Source organism: Sceloporus undulatus, chromosome 1 (assembly GCF_019175285.1).
Source record: "Sceloporus undulatus isolate JIND9_A2432 ecotype Alabama chromosome 1, SceUnd_v1.1, whole genome shotgun sequence".
Lineage (NCBI taxonomy): Eukaryota > Metazoa > Chordata > Lepidosauria > Squamata > Phrynosomatidae > Sceloporus > Sceloporus undulatus.
Window position 1 is genome coordinate 68,210,664 of NC_056522.1, and position 22,568 is coordinate 68,233,231.

A 22,568-nucleotide genomic window follows, 5' to 3' on the forward strand; every position below is an offset into this window, starting at 1 on the left:
CCAGAGAAACCTATTGGGTAACTTTGGGCAAGTCACACACTCTCAGTCTCAGAGGATGGCCGTGGCAAATCCACTCTGAAAAAAATTGCCAAGAAAACCCCATGAAAAGCTTGCCTTAGGGTTGTTACAAGTCAGAAATGACTCAAAGGCACAGAACAACAACAAAATTGTTTATAGCACAACTATTGCAATTACATTGATATATGGGAATTATGATTTTTACTAATGTACATTAGTACAAAAAACATTACTATGGATTCTGTATTTCATGGTATAGAAAGAGGTCAAAGGTGGGAAGGTGACACCATAAGTTACTGCATTGGGTGACACCAACCCTAGTGCTTTTCCTTACACTGGAACACCTTCTCCAGAACCCACCACCAGGCTGACTAAAGCAGTTTCTCAGACAGAGTTCCTTGGAACTATAGGGCTCTTTGAGAGCTCACTAGGAGTTATATGACAGATTGTGACTACAAAAATATATATAAATAAAATAAACTTTTTGAGCTGTAAATTAATCATATGCAGGCTTTCCCTGAGGTCTGCAAATTAATTAAAACGTTTATCCAGGGGGAAAAGGTTGAGAAGGGCTGGACTAAAGGAAAATAAGGTGATGGGAATGTGTGTCTCTGTAGTCCAAAACACACTGCACAAGTTACCCAGATTGAGACCACTTTAACTGTCCTGGCTCAGTGCTAGGGTTTCTGGGAATTGTAGTTTTGTGAGACATTTAGCCTTCTCTATCATAATATCTCTGGTGCCACAATAAATCTCTAGTTCCTCAATAATCTACAATTCCCAGGATTCCCTAGCACTGAGCCAGGGCAGTTTAAGCTGTCCCAAACTGAATTATTTCTGCAGTGTGTTTTGGACCTGTGTCTCTACAAGTCTCTGGCCAAGACCCAGAAAGGTGTACAGACTGGTTTAGGCATCAGTCATACAGCAAAAAATGGGAAACGTTTTTTCTTAAAATATTTCCTTTAAACCAGGGGTTGACAATTATGACAGGGCCCACTCTTCTGCTCATGGGAACATTCAGGGGCTGTGTTGCCTGCAAATACCCTTTCCCCATGGAATTGCCTGGAAGTCAATGTCTGATTTTGAAAAACTGGGTTTTACATGTTAAAATAGTACATGGCCAGGGACATTCCTGCAGCCAATTTTCATTTCTGGTCTGAAAAAGGAGAATTTAGAATAGGGGTGCCCAACCTTGGGGTCGTGGCCCCTTCAGGGATCGATCGACCCTTTCTTGGGGGTCGCCAGGTTGGGTCTGCCTCCTCCTCCTCCTCCTCCTCCTCTCTTCCCTGCGAGTGCCGGTGCCAGCGCCGCCACCATGTGGGGATGGGGATGGAGCTGCCGCTGCCTCCTCCTCCTCACCTCCTCCCCACAGGTGCCGCTGCCACCGCCGCCTCCTTCCCCTAGTTCTCCACACGGCTGCTGTCATCACCGCCATTGCACGGGGCTGCTGCTGCCACTGTTATTGCAGCAGCAGTGGCGGAAGCTCCGTGTGATGGTGGCTGTGGCAGGCCAGAGCAGGCTTGGCTAGTATGGAGGAAGAGGAAGAGGGGTGAGGAAGAGGAGGTGGAGGCGGAAGGGCTTCCAGCAGCCTTTGTGGCCAGACGTCCCGCCCCTTTTCCTGACTGGCAGCCTCCCTAATTGGTTGGGAGGCCGGGAAGGGGCGGGATTTCTGACCGCAAAGGCTGCTGGGGCTTGTGGGCAGCCGGAAGTCCCGCCCCTTCCTGGCCTCCCAAACAATCAGGGAGGCCGCCGGGTGGGACTTTCGGCCGCAATGGGGGTCGCGGCCCAACAAAGGTTGGGAACTGCTGGTTTAGAACATCTGGAAGAGTGGAAGGGTCAAAATCTACCAAAAAGCCTTGTGGGCCACATTTGGCCCTGGAGCTATACTTTTTCCACTGGGGTTTTAAGCATATTACAAAATCAAGCGACTCCCATTAATAGTTCAATCAGACACATTAGTATGGTTTCCTAACCCTTCTGTGAATTCACTGCTCTTTCTTCAATAGCTTTCCTCTCAACTGGCTAAAATCCTAATTATCAATTATCATCATTCGCTCCTCTTTTTGTTGTTGTTGTTGCTGTGTGCCTTCAAGTCGTTTCCGACTTATGGCGACCCTAAGGCAACCCTATAATGGGGTTTTCTTGGCAGGATTTGTTTAGCAGAGATTTGCCATTGCCTTCCCCAGAGGCTGGGAGATAAGCCATAAAAGCCACCGGCTTTTGGCTTTTATGGCTTAGCTGGGAATCGAACCCTAGCTAATGCCTTAGCTAACTGGTTCCATCCTCCTCTCAGCTGGCTAATTCTGTGTCCAACTGTTCTTGAATGACAAAAGAGATTTTCTCTTTCCCCAACTTTCCTTTGAATCTTATGAATTGAACTTTTACAATAGCCAATAAATCCCAATGGTTGAATGATGTGTCCTGTCAGTGACACTTATTTGTTGGCCTTTGTAATAAGGAACTGTTTGCTTCTCCTTCCTAGGTCTATTGGCTTTCTTTCCTCACTGGAAACCGAAACATTATGATGTTATTGTTGGGGTGCTGTCAGCACGACATAATGATGGGCTGCGGAACGCTATAAGGAACACTTGGGTCAGACATTTGAAGCAACACCCCGGACTTAGTCAACGGTAACTCCCAGCCCCCTCTCTAATGATACTCCAGACTTAGAATTCATGCTTATGTATGAGGTCTCCAATGTTTTTAATGGGAAGAGTTCAAGATATTACTAAAATAACTTTTTATAAAAAGCCACATAGTTTACAGCAATTTTTGTTTCCTGCTTCTGAATGCTGTGACAAGAAATGTCTTGATACAAGTTTAATTTTTTTTAACCTGTTGTGCTTCTCCTGGTATCGCCTTGGTTAGCTGGAACTTTCCAGAATGTTGATTTGTTACATATTAGGATATCTGCTACTGTTACACAATATTGGCAATAAAGCAAGATTAGTGATTAGAATATATTTGCACACTAATTTTATTGATGTTTAATTAGTTAGATTTGTAGCTGTAAATGCTTTATTATGAGAGAAATCTATAGATCGTTAGCTTTACTGTAAAGTAAACAATTAGGAGCAACTGCCACACTCTTCTTTAAGTAGCTTAGAGAAACTGAAGTACTGGAAAAGTTGTTTAACTAGGTATCCCCTGCCCCCCTTTTATTCTTTTGTAAAAGATAGAAATTGTATTGTGGTTATCCTATCAACATAATATAATCTTAATAATACATTCTAAATAATCTAATTTGGGAAAACATTTTCATTTGTCCTTATAATAAAAGTTCTAAATATGATGGAATAAAAATCAATAAATGTTGTTAATACAATGTTAGTGTCCTTGTGAAGTTTATAATCGGTGCACATGGATGTGATGTACCCGTGGAAGACAGAGAAGATCCTTATTCTTGCAGACTTCTGAACATCACTAACCCAGGTAAGAATTTCTAGCTTTTCAAAGGTTTTCATGAACTATTCATTATTTACTGTGTCCTTGTTGTTAATTAGTCCTTGCAAACATAGTAACTCCTAGAAAGTAGAGGTTATCAAAGTAGATGTGTTCCTGGGCTTTGCTTTTTAAACAGGAACTTTAGTACTAGAGGTAGAAATTGCATGGAAATAATTGGGATAAGTTCCTATACCACAAAAAGAAAAAACAGTTCATGTTCCAGCAAAGTTTTTTATTCAAAACTAGCATTATGTACATGTGACATGAAACAGCCAGATCAGATAAGCCTTGAGTAAGTAAACAAAGGTATTTTGAACCTTCTAGAAACCACTTGAAAGCTTCTTCCATAACGCATGCTGGGATTAGGATTTCCAGATCTATGCATTTTTAATATGCGAGGGTAGCTGCTGAGGCAGGCTAATCTGCTTTTCCCTTCTGTTTCTATTTTGCTCTTCATACATGCTCAGTATGTGATTCTGGACAAAGTTTATCTTGCCTGTTGTACATAAGCACACACAGTTACAGTAGGATTGGCTAGAGTAGAATCCCATTCTTTCCCTGGTCAAGCTGTATTGCACTGCTTATTGCAGACATGATGTTGCTATCTAGCACTGAAAGTCTGTCTTTCTCCATCCCTCCTTTACCATCATCCCCTGACAATGCTGCACAAATTTCCAGATAGACAGAAAACAAGAAAAGCAGAAGCTGGGCTCTCATAAAAAGACTCTGTAAAAATGAGCTTCTTTGTCAGAGGTTTTGTTAACTGAGAATTGCCTGTATTATTCATTGTGGAAAGGTTAGACTGCAGCTTCCAGAATCACTCAGTCAGCATAGCTATTATAATGGAGGTTTGGGGAGTTGTCAGAAAAAAGTAATTTTTCTGAGTTCTGATATTCTTGCCAGTGGTGTTAATTAACAGGGATACATTCATACTTTGTGTAATAAAAATGTTCTAGAGTTACTGAGTTTCAATTGCCTTTTCGCCCTAGGTTCATGCCACATTCTTTGTTAATCTTTTCGTACAGTTCTGAATCAAGAAATTGAAGCATTCACTTTGCCAGAGGATGATACTTCAGTGCTGTCAGAAGACAGAGTTGTCAGTGTGCATTTCAAAGTCCTTTACCCAATTGTCATCACAAGTCTTGGGGTGTTCTATGATGCTAAGGGTGTAGGATTCCAGAGAAACATCACAGTGAAACTATACCAGGCAGAACAGGAGGTATGCTACTGTCGTTATCTTAACAGGTTGAACTAAATCTGAAAGCTTTAAGGCAAGTAAAAGTAAAGCATAGAATGCAGAGAAGTTACACATACATGTGAAGAGTGAACTTCAACATGCACATCTCATTCAGCCAACTCCAACAATGGTGGCTGTGATGGGGCTGCTCTCTCCTGCCCTCCCTCATTGAAAGCATATTTGGCTACCTGGCAAATGCAGGATGAGCAAGCAGCCAACTCTGACAGTGACAACTACTGGCAACTGTTTTCAGCCTTGGCCTATACAAGAACCGCACAGCAAAAAAACAGTCCCCCTCTCCTCTTCCCACTGCTTCCATCTCTAGAACCTGGATCTTATTCAGCCAACTATTCAGTTGCTCTCTCCTGCCCTTCCTCGCTGTGAGCACATCTGTCCACTTGGTGACTGCAGGATGAGCAGTTTTGGGGAACACCCTGCTGCCATTGCTGCCATCACTATTGGAATTGGCTGAATGAGATCAGGCATTCTGGGATCCTGCCTTGTTCCTCTTACCCATTCAGATAGTCCTCCTATAGCTTGTTTAATAAGCCAGGTGGGGTAGGATTTAGTACACATATACTGTAGTACCTTTCATCTTTCCAAGATCCTGTCCTTATCCTTGGGCTGCATAAATTGAAAACTATCCATCAACACTGGACAAATAGGTCCAAGGGCCACTGGATCTGTTGCAACTCTAATGTCCAAATCAGACTTAATCTGAGCAGTTTTATTTGCAAATTGGTGTGCAAATTCTTCATAGCATGCTGCTGAGTGGCTTAACTTTTCCTGTGGACCAGATTGTAACAGACACTTTGAAACAGCTCTGCTGGGTGGTTCTTTGACGTTGCAATAGGGGCAGCAAAAAATGGTGTGTTTTGTTTTGTTTTGTTTTTGCTAACCTTATTGCCTACCATAATCCTTAAGATAGACTTTAGTCGACTCATTCCAAGTTTTCTGCCAGTGTTACTCTAGTGCCCATCTTATTTAATTGTTGCCAGCTCCTTAGAGAACTAGATAACTTATAGTAATTTGAAATCTTGGATTTTTTAAAAAGATTCTTTGACATTTAAGGGTAATTAGAAAAGGCTAGGCTTGGGGCAGGTATGAGGTAGACCAGTGTCAAAAAAGAAAAGTAGAAAGGGCAAGATATCAGGTAGTTGTTTTATGCTAGCTATATGCTTTGTGGGCAGTTTGAAATTAAATTATCACTGTGTTGAGGGAGGTGATTGCACAATGACCTCTGGCAACTGTCTGTCTTTTGTTAATAAAGAGGCCTATGGCTTGGTGCTAGGGAATTCTGGGAACTGTGGTGGGACGTTTAGGTTTCTCTGTTAGAGAACTCAGGTGCCACAATAAACTGCAATTCCTAGTATTCCCTAGTACTGAGCCAGGGCAGTTAAAGCGGTCTCAAACTGGATTATTTCTGCAGTGTGTATTAGATTTATGTGAAACAAGCTGGTAAACTTATGTTGTTGGCTTCTGGTTAATGGCTATATAGTTGGCTAAATGTGAGATGGTTTTATATATTTAATTAAGTTAACTATACGGTCTAATGTGGCTTTAGATAAAGGGCTTGAGAAATAATTGGCCTTCGCTGAATGCTGGTAAAAGAAATTTGTAGGGTCCCCCCCTCAGCTTGTTAGGCTACTGATATCAGCTTTCTGTGATGGTTAGAACAACTAGACAAGGTTGGGCTAAGAAAGAAGGAAATACAACTAAAGATGAACCAATTGTTTTGAGAACAGGAAAAAATTGAGCCCTCCAATTTTTCAAAGTGGGACTAATGCTTTTGGTATGCTTATGTTTGATGTATCTATGCTTACCCTTTAGTTGTCTCCAGAAAGCCTTACTACCTACATCTCTCCGAATTCAGAAATAAAGCTTGCTGATCATCCACAGAAATCTGATTTACTGAGTTGTGGAGAGAGTTCAACTAGTTCCTGACAACTGTTTTAGCCTTGGCCAGTTCTGCTTTGTCAAACATGCATGTTTCAGCATAAAAATGGAAAGTCACTATAATAACATTCACTTCTCATTTTCAGTCCCAGTGTCTAGTAGACAAGTGCATAAAACATTTCCAACATAATAGCTGTAATGCATGGAAGAGATTTGTGAGAGCTGTCTTGTGACATAAATCGTAACAGGGAAAGCAGCTTTCCCTATTTCCTTTTTATGGTTAGCAAAGTTTTGGAGACTATAATAAATCAGAGTTTGAACTGAACTTATTATTTCAGTAGCAGAGGTTATCAACTGCCTAGCATAATTAAAATTTTCAGCAGTGTGACATACTTATTGGTTTTACCACTTTAATGCATTTCCTTCTATGTCTCCAGATGAGTCAGTGTGGCCAGGTTTCCATCATTCATCCTGGCAGCTCTGTATGTGTGACTGCCTCTGGCCTTCTGTCAGCCAGATCCCCCCTACCCAGAAGTCTTGTGCATATTTGTTGTTTGGATAACAGAAGAAAGAACCAGAAGTTTCAGGAGAGGCTCATGCTCTAATCCAGTGATGGTTGAACCTTTTAGAGGCCGAGTGCCCAAACTGTAACCCAAAACCCACTTATTTATTGCAAAGTGCCATGTCCCTCTGGCTTTCTCGTAACAAACTCTGGCAAACTCTGTGCTGGGTTGACGGCACATGTGCCCACAGACAGGGCTCTGAGTGCCACCTTTGGCATGTGTGCCATAGGTTCGCCATCACTGTGTGTGCCCCAGTACAAATGACAGCAGTTCTCTTGAGGCACCAGATGACTTCTAGGCTAGTTTGTGGTAATCACAAAGGGCAGTTGGCTGGTAAATGAGTGTTGAAATTTCACCCACCTGCTCCAGAATTTACCCAGTTTCAGAGTTTCAAAAATAATGTAGTGTTGTGTGATGTTAGATATAAATCTAGCAATTAAAAATATAATTAACACAAGGATGGGCTATTCTACTCTAAGGAGTGTTTGGAAGACAATTTATATTTATGTTGATTGAAAAGGATAAAGTTGATATGATGCCATGATCTGGGGAGGGGAGAATGAAGGGTGGGATTGAGAGATAAATATATCTTCATTGCGGTACTTTTTTGAGAAGAAGGAATTGTTGTATGTATAGGAAAAGAGGAAGGGAGGAAGGATAGATATCCTGGACTCAGAAGGTTTGTGACTAAATTTAAAGTAGTTTGATTTGCATACTTTTAACATGAACCTGGCAAGTGCTATAATATACTTTGCTTCATAGGCATATGTCATTTTTATTCAGAAATTGGTATACTGAAGTGTGGATTGAGCTGGCTTAAGCCCTGGGGTGTTGCTACAAGGTTTTGAAAACATAATGGGTGTATTAATCCCCCCACTTTTTAATATAATTATTTAGATTTTGTAATTTTTTTTGTCTATTGGGTCTACAATTCTTAAAAGCTGAGATTTTGTCAAGAATGGTAAAATCATCTAAAAAGCATGGGAGCAAGTCATGACAATTTTTTTCTGATATAAACTAGCCAAAAGTGTGTAAATATATGTTATGTTGATGATGTTCATGGCTTACAGATTAGTTTCTTATTGTTTCCATAGGAGGCACTTTTTAGTGCTCGTTTTAGTCAACCTAGTTGTGGAGTGCAAGTGAACAGACTTTGGTACAAACCTGTGGAACAATTCATTCTACCTGAGGTATGTAAAAAATATAAACCGGGGCATATATAAAGCTGATGCTTCACACTAGCATTTTGGGTTTTCTTTTATCTGTTCATAATGTTTAAGCCCATTTCTGTCATTATTATTTTATTAATGGCTTTCAGATTGTAAAATGCCACACATTCTAGGCACTAGCATCCATTTCTTTTTGCAGCTCAGAGCTCTATGAGTCTGTTTTTCTGTAAGTAACTAAAATCTTCTTAAGATCCTAATTACTTAATGACATGTGGGGGAAGTGACATTATACTCTTTCATGACAATAGTTTCCAAGCTTTGGTACAGAGAGAGCAGATTTTAGGCAGCCATTTTTCATGGGGTGAAAAGGGGGCATTATATAAAATTTTAGGATTTTGTGGATTAAAGTCTGTTGCATTGTTAATGCAGTGGGGAGATAATTGATTGGTCCAGAGAATGGAGTCCTCTAGACTTAAAACATAGTTTAAATCCTAGCTCAGGTAAGGAAGCTCAGATGAGGAATGTTAAAAAAAAAGCCTACTGGAAAATTATTTTTCTTTTCCTGTTTCCCACCTGTAAAATCTGAAAATTACAAATATTTATCATGGCTGCATTCTGAGAACAAGTGAGGTAAAAATTCTTTCCCTTCCTAAAAGTGTTGGAAATACAGATTGAGTGTCCCTTATCCAAAAACCCCAGTGCTCTAAACTTTTGTACTTACAACACAAGTAGTGTAATATGTACTTTTGCAGGGCTGGAAAGGGATGTGAGGCTGGTGATAGATGTGAACGAATGACCAGGAGCACCACCACTGCTGTCTCAAAGACAGAAAGCGACTGGCTGGAGGGCTTCCAAGATATCTCCTGTAGAGTAATCTTAAATAAAATAAAATGGTGTAGTATTAGCAGCCTGCAAAGACTTTGTTAACTGAAGTATGCCTGCACAAAGCTTGCCAACCAGATTTGGACACAGTATTCAGTCCCTTGGGTCAAACATTCAATGAATCAGATTCATCACCATTTCCATTAATTTGGAAACCACCAATTGCCACTGAAAAGAGATGTTTTATTGTTCTAGGAAGAGAGGCTTCCAGAATTGTGCAAATCACCAGAGAGCAGGGAAAGATTTTTAAAGATTTTTAAAACAGAAAATCTTTAAAGAACGGGCTGGTGTGTTGTATTGTTTTAAAGTGTACTGTTTTGAAGCCTTTTTGTCTTTTTAAAGTGTGTTGTATTCCTTTAACATACTTGCTTTTGTATGCTTTTCATTGTACTGTCCTTTTAAATTATAAGCCACCTGTGGTTTATGTAATGCCACACCATATTTTTGCATTACATCGGAAAATACTATTTTAACAATGACTGCTTATGTTCTCTCAGTTCATTACACAATTTGTACATGTTTTGTTGATATTAAAAATGAAATTATTTTAAGGCAAACTTTTTTAAAAGTATAAGTTTGGGGTTTACAGAGCCTCACACTTCATTATCTTTTTTCATATGTTACGAAGAAAGTGATTTGCAGTGTCTCTAATTGTCTATATAAAAGACGTTGTTCTGAATAGACAGCTGCCATACAGCAACTGTTCATATTCTGTGAATGAAGGCTGTGATAATGGCAGGCAGGGAGGAACAGTGTGACAGATTAACAGATTTTACAGTTAAGGTTTATAAAGTGTTAATTGCATAGCATTTAAATACCCAGATTATTTACACCAGTAATCTGATAATTTTGTATTTCAGATAATATGGAGTCCATATGTACTTGTGTCTCCAGATGAGAGTTGTTTTGAGAAACTGGAAAGAAATAGTTTTCTGTGGGTTTTCTGGGCTATATGGCCACATTCTGGAAGAATTTATTCCTGAAGTTTCGCCTGCTTCTGTGGATGGCATTTTCAGAGGCTGGTGGCATGGAAGTGTATGGGGCACATATATTATTCCCTCCCAACCAAGGGTCACACAAGTATATATATCCCACATACCTCCATGCCACCATCCTCTGAAGATGACAGCCACAGATGCAAGTAAAATATCAGGAATAAATCCTTCCAGAATGCAGCCACATAGCCCAGAAAACTCACAGAAAATGATGGACACCAGCTGTGAAAGCCTTTGACTTCACACTGGAAAGAAATACACTTAAATAGTTCACATATTGAATGGTTTAAAGTTTGTCCTTTTTATTTTGGTTAATTGACTGGAATTATTTCAAAAGTCTGCTTGCTTTTGGAAATAGATTTAATGGAGACATAGTTAATCCGTTTAGGGTTGCTTCATACATATTTTTGTGCACAGCATTTTTGTATGTTTCTTTAAAACTTCAGTGTTTATATGCAGCAAATTCATAGGTTGAGCAACAGGTTTGCCAGAAACAGAAGGCTGGCAGTGCTTCCTTTTCACATAGATGCCTGATGGCAAATGCACTTGCTTCCACAGTCTCTAAAGTAGTTTTGTAGTCACTAGAGTTAATCTGAGAAATAATTTGAGCTCCTTTTCTGAGGACAGGGGAGCTGCCAGTAGTCATTGTTGCTCTGGCAACGTTGGTGAAGGCTTAATGGAGCTGTTTGGAAGGTACAGAATGCAGGGGCCAACCTCTTTACTTGGGGTGGAAATCTGTAAACTTCCTATTGAAGCTAGAGAATTTGACCGCTACATATAAATTCTGGATTTTAGGAAGCTTGAGTCCAACATATCTTTCTTTCTACCTGTATTTTAAGATAAATTTTGTCCTTTCCTCAGTTGATGGTGAAGTTGCAGGGAGCTTCTGTAAGGTTCTTTTTGTTACTTCCTTCCCAAACATTTGGAATCAGATTTGAGTTTATCTTTGTTCATTATATTCTGAATATATTGTAAATTATTATTTATCAGGTGATTCTATGAGCTCCGTTAAAAAAAATGTTATTGACTTTCCATGTAGATGTTTATTATTATTATATTTATTTGTATCCTGCTCTTTTCCCAGAACTGGGACTCAGAGCAGCTTAACTTTCACCATAACTATAGTGAAATTTTTGTTTTAAAAGCATTTTTTATTTTAAAATGCTTGGCCTATTATGCTGGAAAATAAATCAAAATAGGATTTCTGGGCAGACATATGGCTGCCTGATCCAGTCATTAGCACTCTGCAGCGAGGGGAGCTTTTATGGTAATTAACCCCAGGAGAGAAACCTCTAACCAGTGAAACTTTCCCTGGATCAAAGAAAAATCAAAGGATTTGCTCCCAAGTGTCCTGAATCCTTGTTACTCACAAGTATACCATGTTTTGGGGTGGTTGGATGTGGAATGAATAAGGAAGGATTGAAGGTGCTATATCTATGCCTAAACTGTGAAGACCAGCTCATTAGATTGTAGGGGTCTGAATGGACACTGAGACAGCAGCCTGCTTTCTTAAAACCCCTGATAAAATCTAGGAATTATAAATGTGAGGAATCCTTCCAATTAAGATGGTTGCTGGAAGTGATTGTAATCAGTCTTTAACTAGAGGTGGGGAAACAGGAAGTTTTGGAAGGAAGGAAGGAAGGAAGGTAGGTGGAGTCCTTTCAATTTTTTGTACAAGAGCTGCTGGCAGAGATGCATCTGCTGATGGATCAAGAAATATCAGACATGATGAAGCGATTGAAAGTAAATAAAGGATTTGAGACAAGAGAGTAGGGAAATTAAAAATTTGATGATAACTGGAAGGGGGATGCAACCCAGGATAAAAGGTGGATTTGAACGTGAAAATGGCAGATCAAATGGCAGCGCAGAATGAAGCTAATCTGGAAATAGTGTCTGTGAAAGATACATATTGGGAATAATAAATTAAAGTGCATTCAGTGGTGGGATCAGCCTGCAAAACTGAGTGGGGATTAGCGGGTACAATAAGAAAGAGAGGGTTAGGGTTGAAAAGGGGGGTGAGGAATTAGAACACAATTCCCAGAACAACTATTTTAAGCAATACAGGAATCAGATGGCTATAAGTACAAGATGTGTGGAAGGGAGGTGGATGTCTTGGAGAGGGGTGATATCATGGTTTGTACAGCTGAAGAGAAAAACTTGTGTTAAAGTTAAGACGAAATTGAGAGGATAGTGTTTGGTTGAAGCTGGGTTGAGAAATCTGGTTCTAGGATAAAATGGCATTGAGGTTTTGGTGTGGAATATCTTTTAAACTAAAAAAAAACCTGATAGAAATATAGAAGACAGATGAAATAGAGTTATAATTTTAATTGGAAGGACTGATGTTATATAAACTTAATATTGCTTAACATGATACAATGACTTAATTCTTTAATAGGATTATAAAAAGATAGCGAGTGATATTTTAATGTTAGGTATGCTGTTCTTGAGAAGAAAGGAAAAAAATTTGGTTTTGAGGAACAATAAAATAGAGTATGGAAAGTTGTGAACTACTGGAATTTTTTTTCTAGAGAGGTCTGCAGTAACCATACAGGAGGTCTCTGCTTCTCTGTTGGTTAGGAACTGGAGGACTGTCAAAAAGTGAAATTATTTAAAAAGCAGAACCCAGTCTTTTTTTTTTTTAATTGCACATACAAAACTGAACATGAGATGGTACCAAGTTAATGGTGGGAGAAAAAAAAAGCAAATTAACTTGGTGGGGACAGTATGTGGTTGACAGAGTGGACCAGGGGTCAAAATTGAGGCACATGGCTATAATTTAGATCTGTTGAAACACTGAGCCATAGAAAGGCGAGAAATGCCTGTATTGTTAAATAACCACTGAAAGGAAAAATGGAAGTCATCTTTTTCTTTGTTCTCAAATCTTTATTATTTACGTCTTGTTGTGTGTTCTTCTCCCTTCTTTTCATTTTAATATATCTATGTAATCTCTAAAAAATATTTTTTTTTAAAAAGGAAAGTAAACAAAAAATAAACAGATCAAATGCAGTTGATTGGTGGTGGTAGGGGGTGAAGTCTAACCATCTGCCAGGCAAAGCTTATCTATCTTCTGAGTAGAAGCACAACTGTCTTTTTGCTGCTCTTAGGAAAGGAGCTTCAGACCATTTAGCTTTCTGACTGGATTGATTTTGTTTTTGAAAGCATCAGACTGATTAAGGATAAGAGTATCTATAGCCAGAGTAAATGGCTGAAGAGTTTGTAGGAGAAGAGCTGAAAGCAGCATTGATTTTATCCTTGACTCAAGTTGTGTTTATTTTATTATATAAAATATATAAATGAACAATAGTCAGAACAACAAAAAGACGTGCTAGAGATTTTTAAAAGGAGCTGCATGTTATTGTGCCCATTTAGTTGCTTACGTGAGTGCAAAGGCACTCTGGTTGTAAACAAGGGGCATTTTTTAAAATGTTGTTTTGTGTATGCCACCATTTCTCTTTCAGCAGTGTAAGGCGTCAGGCTTTTGTAGTGAAACTTATAGCCCAGTGTCATTGATAAGATACCTTTCCATTTCTTGGTGAGAAAGGAAAATTTGTCTGTGTGCAGTATGTCTGTGTATGTTTATATAGGAAATTTGTCTGTATGCAGGTGTTACAAAAGAAATAATAATTTGTTTTGTTACAGAGGCATTTCTCTTCCTCTCTGCACTTCACATACAATTAAAGGAATGACTGGAATCAAGTACTGTAATATAAATGATTGTGTAATTACATTAATAGAATCAGTAGATTTTCTGTGTTGGAATCTTGCATAGTGGCTGCAATCCCAAACTGTGCAATATTTAAAAAAGCAATAGGAACACAAAGAATTGAAGGAAATCTCAAATAGTCTAGGCTCTTTATATTGAATGGCACTACATCAGTAAGCACCTTTCAGTGAGACACAACAATACTAAAGCAGCTGATTTTGTTAGACTTCCATAGAGGAATCTTCTAGTCATTAAGTAGCTTATTTTTCTGTGGGGAAAAAGCATATATTTAAGGAGACAAGATAAAATTGTAAACTGGATGCAAATACTCAGAAATAAGTACAGAGTGATACCAGAGAAAAGGGAAAATGTGCTGAAGAGACAGCAACACCTATGAAAAAAATAAACTTTGTTGGAACTGCTTTTCCTGCCAGCAAGAATCCTGGAAAAAGTATTGTAGTTTTACCCCTTTGGTAACTTCATGCAAAGAGAAAAAAATGCATATGTGTCATTCTATCTACACTCTCCCAAATTCCACCAAAATAAAATTTGAAGGAGGATTCCATTTTAGACTATAGAGGGGAATCAATTTCTGTTTTTCTCTGAGGGTCAGTGAGTAAGCTGGTTAAGTGCTAAATGGAAAGTTACTAAAATGGGGTGTGAGAGGTGGTTCGTGATGCTGGTAAGCTTGCAGACTGGGTATACATGAACTGCCTGCTTTCCTAAGCAGCTGTCAAAATGTGGAGGGGGAGTTAGTTTATATGAAACACTGCAATCTGCTTTGGGATATATGTAGAAGAGACCATTAAAATTATTAATCAAATTTCTAATAGAGTTATTGCATTATTTCAACTATTATATCAGTTTCACTCCGCTTTTATAGTTAGAACAAAAACACTGCCTTGGCATATGTGAAATACTAAACCTATTTCTGAAGATTCTGGAAAATATGAGGAGAGAAGGGTACACGACCAAGGAATTGAAGGAGACACTGCCAGGGAAGGATAGTGCTCAGGGGAAGGATAACGTATGCCATCTTGCTTAATGATTGACCCATACAAATCTCTCCCTGGTCTCCCACCCCTTAAACAGGGTTTTGGGAGCCCAGTGTTTCCCTTGTAGCTAGTTGTGTCCAGTTATACTCTTTAAAACATCAGCTGATAGTGTTCCATATATATTTAAACAGTAGATTTCTTCTTTTAAATCTTATCATGTGCTTGTGTAATTTCTTAAAAAGCAACTTAAGCTATATATAACTTTCCAAGAGTGGGGTTAGAAACAAGGATGACCATTTCTCTGGAAATAGCTATATAGCCTGTTCCTTAAAGTTTTTTTGGAAATCCCTTGTCATAATAGTTTGACTATAAAGTGAGCTGAAAGCATTTAAAAGAGGGGTACAGAACCTGAACTGCCATGTGTACAAAATTTACTGGTAGGCTAGCTATCAAATGTTGTTTCTCTAGGATTTCCAAAAGGTCTCCTGGTCACCAAGCTGTAGTTACCATATTTTACAGGCTTTCTTTTCCTTCTGACTAGGAAGGGAAACCAACTTCTCACCAAGACTTTGCTTACTACACTGGGAGTAAACTACATTGAATACAGTGGGACTATTGAGTAAATATCCTACCACTAGTTACATTATTATGTTACCTATCACTCCTCTTACAAATGATGCTTATTTTACCTATACCAAGGATTCTCGATATCTGCAGGCTTGCTATCCATGGATTTAAGCATCTGCGGACAGCAAGCCCTGTTGCTTTCAATGGGGGTGCATGCATGTGATCGTATTAGTGGCCATATCCATGTCATGCCCACCATTGAGGACAATGGGACTCGAGGTCCCACGTTTTTCCTTATCCACGGTAGGGTCTGGAAAGGATCCCCGACCTACAAGGGTGGACTGTATTATTTAATAAATAATGCCTATTTTACCTATATTTTACATATATCAATTCTAATTGAACTGATCATATCTGTACTTCTTGAAGTTCATTCCTTTATTACCTCACTATTCCCTTTGCCCCACCCTAACACACACACACACTCACACACACACAGAGTTACATGTATATACATGGAATTGGAGATAATACTATATGTACAGTGGTACCCCGGGTTACGAAATTAATTCGTTCCGCCGCCGCTTTCGTAACCCGAAATACTTCGCAAGCCGAAAAAACCCATAGGCGCTAATGGGGAAAAGCCGCGATTTCGTGTGAAATAGCGCCGAAAAGCACCAAAAATTTTTTCGTAACCCGAAAAAACCTTCGTAACCCGGAACAGTTTTTTTAAATGGATTTTTTTCGTAACCCGGAAATTTCATAAGGCGGCGCATTCGTATCCCGGGGTACCACTGTATCTTATGATGTGGACTCAAGTCCACAAAATTTTATTTCATATTTTTTTAATCTTTAAGGTACCATAGGACTTCTTGTGTTTTATTTTGTTTTACTTTAACAGTAGTGAATAATATGCCCATCTCTGGAAATGGATAGGATTAGGTTTTAAAACTCACACAAGGATACGAAGAAGGGCAGTTGGTCTCCCACTTAGCTGAAATGGAGAACATCTGTTCTCTGGGTAACCATGACTAGCAGTTGGCTTGAGGGATGGGGGTGGGTGGCTTTACATGTTTAATGAAGATTAGTCACCATCTTTAACAGCTAACTAATCAGTGTGTCATGCATTGTTTGTGTGTTGGTATAGTGAAAGGCCCATTTTATTTCTCTACATATTCTTCACTAAGGAAGGGGATATTCCCTAATACTTGTGATTCATAGTAATGAAAGTCTTCTATAGCTCTACCCCCCAGATCAGATTAACACATTGGATAAAGATGTGACCTTGTGCCTATGCACTACAGTAAGTAGCTAGACTGGAGGGGAAGAACTGCTTTTAGATGAGAATCTAATATGTTGCTTTCTGTGTATGTTTACATAGGAAATAAATGTCATTGTGTTCAGTGGGTCTTACTCTCAGAAGAGTGGAAACCAGACTACAGCCTGAACATAGCTTATTTCATACATCACCTGGCTACAGATCTGGTATCTTGCAAGTACATCACAGGCAAGACAGTCAGTGCAATCCTCATAAATGGAACTGAATCCAGAAAATCCTGTTGAGACCTCTTCACACTAGTGGCCCTAGAAGAGCTGAGTTTCCTAGGTTCTTATTAATCATCAGTAGTGAATGTATTTCAGGAACAAAAGATATCTGGCTAGCACCATGTTCAGTAGTTACAACATTGGACTAAGGATCCCGAGATGCACATTTATGGTGGTTATGGCTATCTTTTTAGCTAAGTAGTGCCTAAACTGAAGGGTTTCCAAGGCACAGCAGATTGGATAGCTAGGAAATAACATCAGCAGCACTTTCCCTGTTGCAGGATGTGTTGAGAGGTGCAGAGACCTTGAGGGATCTCTCCAACTGGCTGTTCTCTGTGCCTTGTAACTGGCAAAGAGCTGCAGACATAAATTTCCAGTTATCTGATCTGCAGCAACTTGGAAATCCTTTGGTTGGAGCACTGCCAGGCTGAAAAGACAAGTTTTTTGGAACTTGAGCATCATCAGATGGAGCTATGCCAGTGGAACTCAGTAGTCATTATGTCTGACAATGCAGTATCTCAGCTAAAGTGTATAGCTTTGGGAGACATGTAAAAGAACTCAGTCATTCAGTACTTATTTTCTTGTATATAATAGAGTTGTTGTCTTTACTAAAAGTCTTCACATAAAAAATGTCAGATGGAGAATTACATTAAAACTATTAAGCTGGTGGTCCAGTACTCTATTAATATGTCAAACAGACAATTTAGAAAAGAATATATACATTAAAATTAAACCAGAAATGCTTGGAATTCATTTTATTCTCCAGGGAGTCTTAAAAGATTTGAAACATCCATTTATAATATGTACACATACAGATACAATAATAAGTGGTGATTATAATAATAAGTCATGATTGTTTTGACAGAGTTTTGAAGGCACGATTGTATGGGAAAGCCAGGATCTACAAGGCCTTGTTTCTAGAAATCTTCATAAAGTGATGGTGAATGATGGTGGAGGTGTCTTCAGAATCACTACGGTCAGTCCTTCATATCTGAATGTAATCTTTATAACAGAGTAGTGTTTTGGTAAACTTTTATGTATGGCAGATTCAAAACCTGGAAAAGGTTTGGATCACAGCTCCCAGTATCCCCTATCAGCCATGCCTAGTAGCCATGGTAGCGGGGGCATTCTTGGAGGTATAGTCCAAAAATGACTTTGCCAGCGGCTCAGGTTTCTTAGCTGATAACATAACAATTTTCTTTTACTGTTTTACTAGAAATTAAAATGTTGCTTTTCAGTTGTTTATCTCTATCTTCTAATAATTTTGTGCAGACTATTCTACTGTTATACAGATATATCAATTCACAATGTAAATAATGTCTCAAGACATAAAATGCTAACATTCTCGGCCCCTTGGAGTGTATTACTAAATACAGTCGGCCCTTCTTATACACGGATTTGTTATACACGGATTCAAGCATACACGGTTTGAAAATGTTCCAAAAAAGTATAAATTTACCTTGATGTTCCATTTTTTATTAGGGACACCATTTTGCTATCTCATTATATTTAATGGGACTTGAGCATACACGGATTTTGTTATACACGGGGGATCTTGGAACCAAACCCCAGCGTATAACAAGAATCCACTGTATTTTATTTTAAAGCCACTTTGTGAAGTAATTGGTTAGCTTGTTAGCTGGGAAACATTTAGCATAGAACAATTTACAAAAATAGTTATGAAAGTATTAGAAAATGCTGGGCCTGGAGTAAGATAACAAAATATCATAATTGAATGTGAAATCAAAGGCTTTCATGGCCAGCATCCATAGTTTTTTCTGGGTTTTCAGGCTATGTGGCCACTGTTCTTGAACATGGCCACATAGCCTGAAAAACCCACAAAAGTCTATATCATAATTCCTTTATATAAATAAATGCTGTACCTATGTCTTGAGTGCCAAGTCCAGTGAAAAAGCTGCATAGGGATGTAACACATTATCCCGTACATTTTTTTCAGAGTGGAGGCAGAAGAATTAGGTACAGATTTCTAAAATGTTGAATTGTCGACAAAATATGGAACTAATCTTTGTACTTTATGAGTAGAAGTTATATGTAAGTATTTAGAAAGAATTTCTCCCACTAGTATAGAACATGGCTCTCTTTAAGCAATTTAGCTCTTTAGCTTCCACAAGTAGAAGTAAGGTCAATATTATTCAGATTCACCTTGAGGCCAAAGTAGTCATTGTGTTAAACACATGGCTTCTCTCAACAAGGAAACTGTGTGACAGCCATTTTTGTGAGGCACAGTAATAGATCTAGATGTGATAATTTCTGCTAGCTGTTCATAAAAGAGGTAGCAGCTACATCTGCAACAACTGTTGTCACTGAGAGCAGTAACAGCACATTTAGTCCTGAATCCAGCAAACATGCTAGAGGAATGTAAGTCTCTACCATCATTCTCATGTTTTTGTCAAAGGAAGCAAATGTGGCTCCCATTTCCTTTTTGGTGCACCATAGCAGCCAGGGGATTTCTAAGTACAGCTCATTTCTCCTGGCTGCTGATTATGTGTGGGGCTGTGCCTAGGCACATGCCAGCTGCCCTCTTGTACTGAGTAGAAAAAAATGCCACCTTCACCCCTTGTGTAAGATTGCTGCTTATTTGCAGGGTGCTCAAAGGCAGCTGGAATGTGTTTGGCACAGCACCATACCTGATCAGTGGCCAAGAGAAGAAAAGCTACACCCAGAAGCCCCATGGTTGCTTTTGTGCTCTGGGGAGAAAGAGAGGACAAGGAGCCCACATCTGTTCCCTCTGACAATAACACAAAGTCACATCGGTGGGGAAGAACATTATACAGGGAGGTACAGAATACTTTTTTTGCACAACATCATTCAAAGTACATACTGTAGTATAATTGAGGGCTATGCCAATGTAGGTCATTGATAGAGGATCCTCAACTCATCAAGCTAGGACTTGAACCCTCTGGAGAAGAAAAGACTGCAGACAAACCAAGAAAATCCAGGTTCATACTTTATCTTTATGGAATCTGTCTTCTAGTATTTGGGTTAGATTCTGTCGAAATAATGATTTGAAAAGACCGAAAAACAAAGGGTACTATAAATAAGCTTTATCTATATTTTTAAAAGGGTAACAAACAATGTATATAACAAAAGTATACAAAACCAATATATACAAAGGATACAAAATAAATCTTAGTAATAATGGCAAGCACAATAACAAATAGCAAGTAATACAAACTATATTGAAGCAAATAACACAAATGAAATACAACAGAAAAGAAGGCTGAGAATAGAGTGAGTAAAGGAGGGAGAGAGAGACTTACAACTAAAGCTAGCCTCTCCATTAATCCTATAATGGTCATTAACCCTATAATGACTCGAGTATAAAGCTTGTTACTATTCCAACAGATTCAAACTTAATAGTCTAAAGGCTTAATAGACTTAGGCCTGAAAGACACGGGCCAAAAGAAGCAGCTTCCTGCCACATTGGAGTGTGGCATTTACATGACACAGGTCCCCAAAGCAGCTGGAAGCTGCTCTGAGGCTGCCAAAGAGAGCCCAAAGCCACAGCAAAAAGGAGCCATTTTAATCCAGCTCCTGGCTGGTGCAGCTTTGGACCACAGGTGGAGGCTCGCTTTGGGAGTGGGCTGTGCAGTCACTATGGTCCCAGGCTGATTGTGGGCAGGGTAGCCAGAGGCCGCTCCTTCATACCTGTCTGCTTCGCCCATAATCAATAAGTTAATTAAATTTCTTGTATGATGACTCAATTATAATTTCCTTAATTGGGCTACCACAATCATTTGATAAAATGGGTGGCAATCCAGGTGGTGATGAGCTGCTTGGATTGTGCTCCACAAACTACTTAAACCCAAGGTATCAGCAAATAAATGGGGAAGCAGAAGAGGAGAGAAGTCACTTTAGGAATAGTGGACTGAGAATATGTATAGGTGTTGGTAAAAATTGCTTTTCACTTGTTTTACAGGAAATGCCTTTCTGTTGCAAAAGGCATCTCTTGATGCAACCAAATGTACATAGCTAACTCTACTGTACAGTCTGGTTCCCTAACAAGGAACCTGGGACCTCAGCTGCCAAAGGGCAAGGGGTTGTGTATGTGTGCTTGCGTCTTCAAGTCGCCTATTGACTTACTGCAACCCTGTGAATTTCATAGGGTTTTCTTAGGCAAGAAATACTCAGAGGTGGTTGTGAGCCCAGAATTCTCACAGCACTGAGAAATGTGTCGGTAGTCTTTGGAGGAAACCATAATTGCAATAAACAGATCTGAACCCATTTTAGTATTGGACAATAGATATAACTGTAGTAAAAGTGTGTCTGATTCCCCTTTTTTTAATCACTGTGTAATAGGCAGGGGAAGGGTCCTTGCCTCATGAATTTACACAAGGTGTGGAAGGGATCGCAGGAGGCTTTATTTACACAATTCAAGGTAAGTATATAAAGACAGACCTAAGTCTCAAAAGGTATAATCAAGTCATGAGTTTGCTGTGCTTCCTCTAATGCAGAAGTGGGCAACTTTGACAGAAATGTGCTTCCAATTAAAAAAGAAACAAACCAAATCACACATTGCATTAAGGAAGAAAATTGTACTTCTTTTCTTCTGGTGGTAAGGATAGGGGGGAGATCAAGAGAACCTGAAGGCTGCAAAAACAAGCAAGTGGATCACACTTGAGCCACAATGTTACCATGCCTGATCCCTTACAGCAGGGATGGGGATTTGGCCCATCAGGTGTTTTTAGTACAAATCCCAGTGTGTCCAGTAGTATACCAGCATACACACTTGTTGAACAGTGAAGTATTGTGGGAATTGTAATCCAAAACATCAAGAAGGCCAGAGATTATCCACCTGGAAATGACATTGACTTAATTTACATGGCTGTCATTTGATATAGTTAAGATAGTGAACACTATAAAGGAGCAAAATATTTTTTGTGGCATGTAAGTTACATTAATAAAAACAAGGTAGCACTTGTTGACTGCAAAAATATTAATCCCCTGAGTCAATATTTCATAGGCTTTACCCACGCTGGAGAAATAATTCAGGTTGACACCACTTTAACTGCCATGGTTCAATGCTTTGGAATTCTGGGAACTGCATTTTTGTGAGACATTTAACGTTCTCTGTCACAGAACCCTGGTGCCACAATTCCCTGAATTCCATAGCATTTAGCCATGACAGTTAAAGTAGTGTCAACCAGGATTATTTCTGCAGTGCATTGCAGCCATAGAAGCTTCTTTAGCAGATACATAGGAAAGTTCATTACTCAAGAAGATGTCCACTTGCACATTACTGCATTTTATTATGAATTTCCAATGTGGTCAGATGCTTAGCTGCTGCCTTATTTATTTCAGGTTTCTGTCCTGGCCTATATCCAAAGATCTCAGCAAAAAAAATAAACCTCAGTAAAATCAAGATATTAGTCTTTAAGGTGCAGCAAGACTCTTGTTTTTACTGCAAAAGATTAGCACAGATAACCCATCCAGAAAACAAGGGGCAGGATCCAGTGGTGTATTTTCACTTCTGCATCTGCCAGAATCAGCAGTATGAAACTCTCTCCTGCAGCCCCTGTGTCCTGAAGAAACC

The 22,568-nt window shown here is 39.1% G+C and overlaps 1 protein-coding gene across 3 annotated transcripts in view; it reads left to right on the plus strand.

Moving 5' to 3' along the window:
- The window catches only part of B3GALNT2 (beta-1,3-N-acetylgalactosaminyltransferase 2), a 44,184-nt gene that overhangs the window by 10,229 nt on the left and 11,387 nt on the right, over positions 1-22,568 (plus strand). For all 3 annotated transcript variants that reach the window (XM_042458762.1, XM_042458853.1, XM_042458675.1), the window contains exons 2-7: positions 2,501-2,648; positions 3,350-3,450; positions 4,488-4,681; positions 8,253-8,348; positions 17,880-17,990; positions 21,335-21,413. In XM_042458762.1, coding sequence (XP_042314696.1) covers positions 2,501-2,648; positions 3,350-3,450; positions 4,488-4,681; positions 8,253-8,348; positions 17,880-17,990; positions 21,335-21,413 — 729 coding nt within the window. The remainder of the gene's footprint in view (positions 1-2,500; positions 2,649-3,349; positions 3,451-4,487; positions 4,682-8,252; positions 8,349-17,879; positions 17,991-21,334; positions 21,414-22,568) is intronic.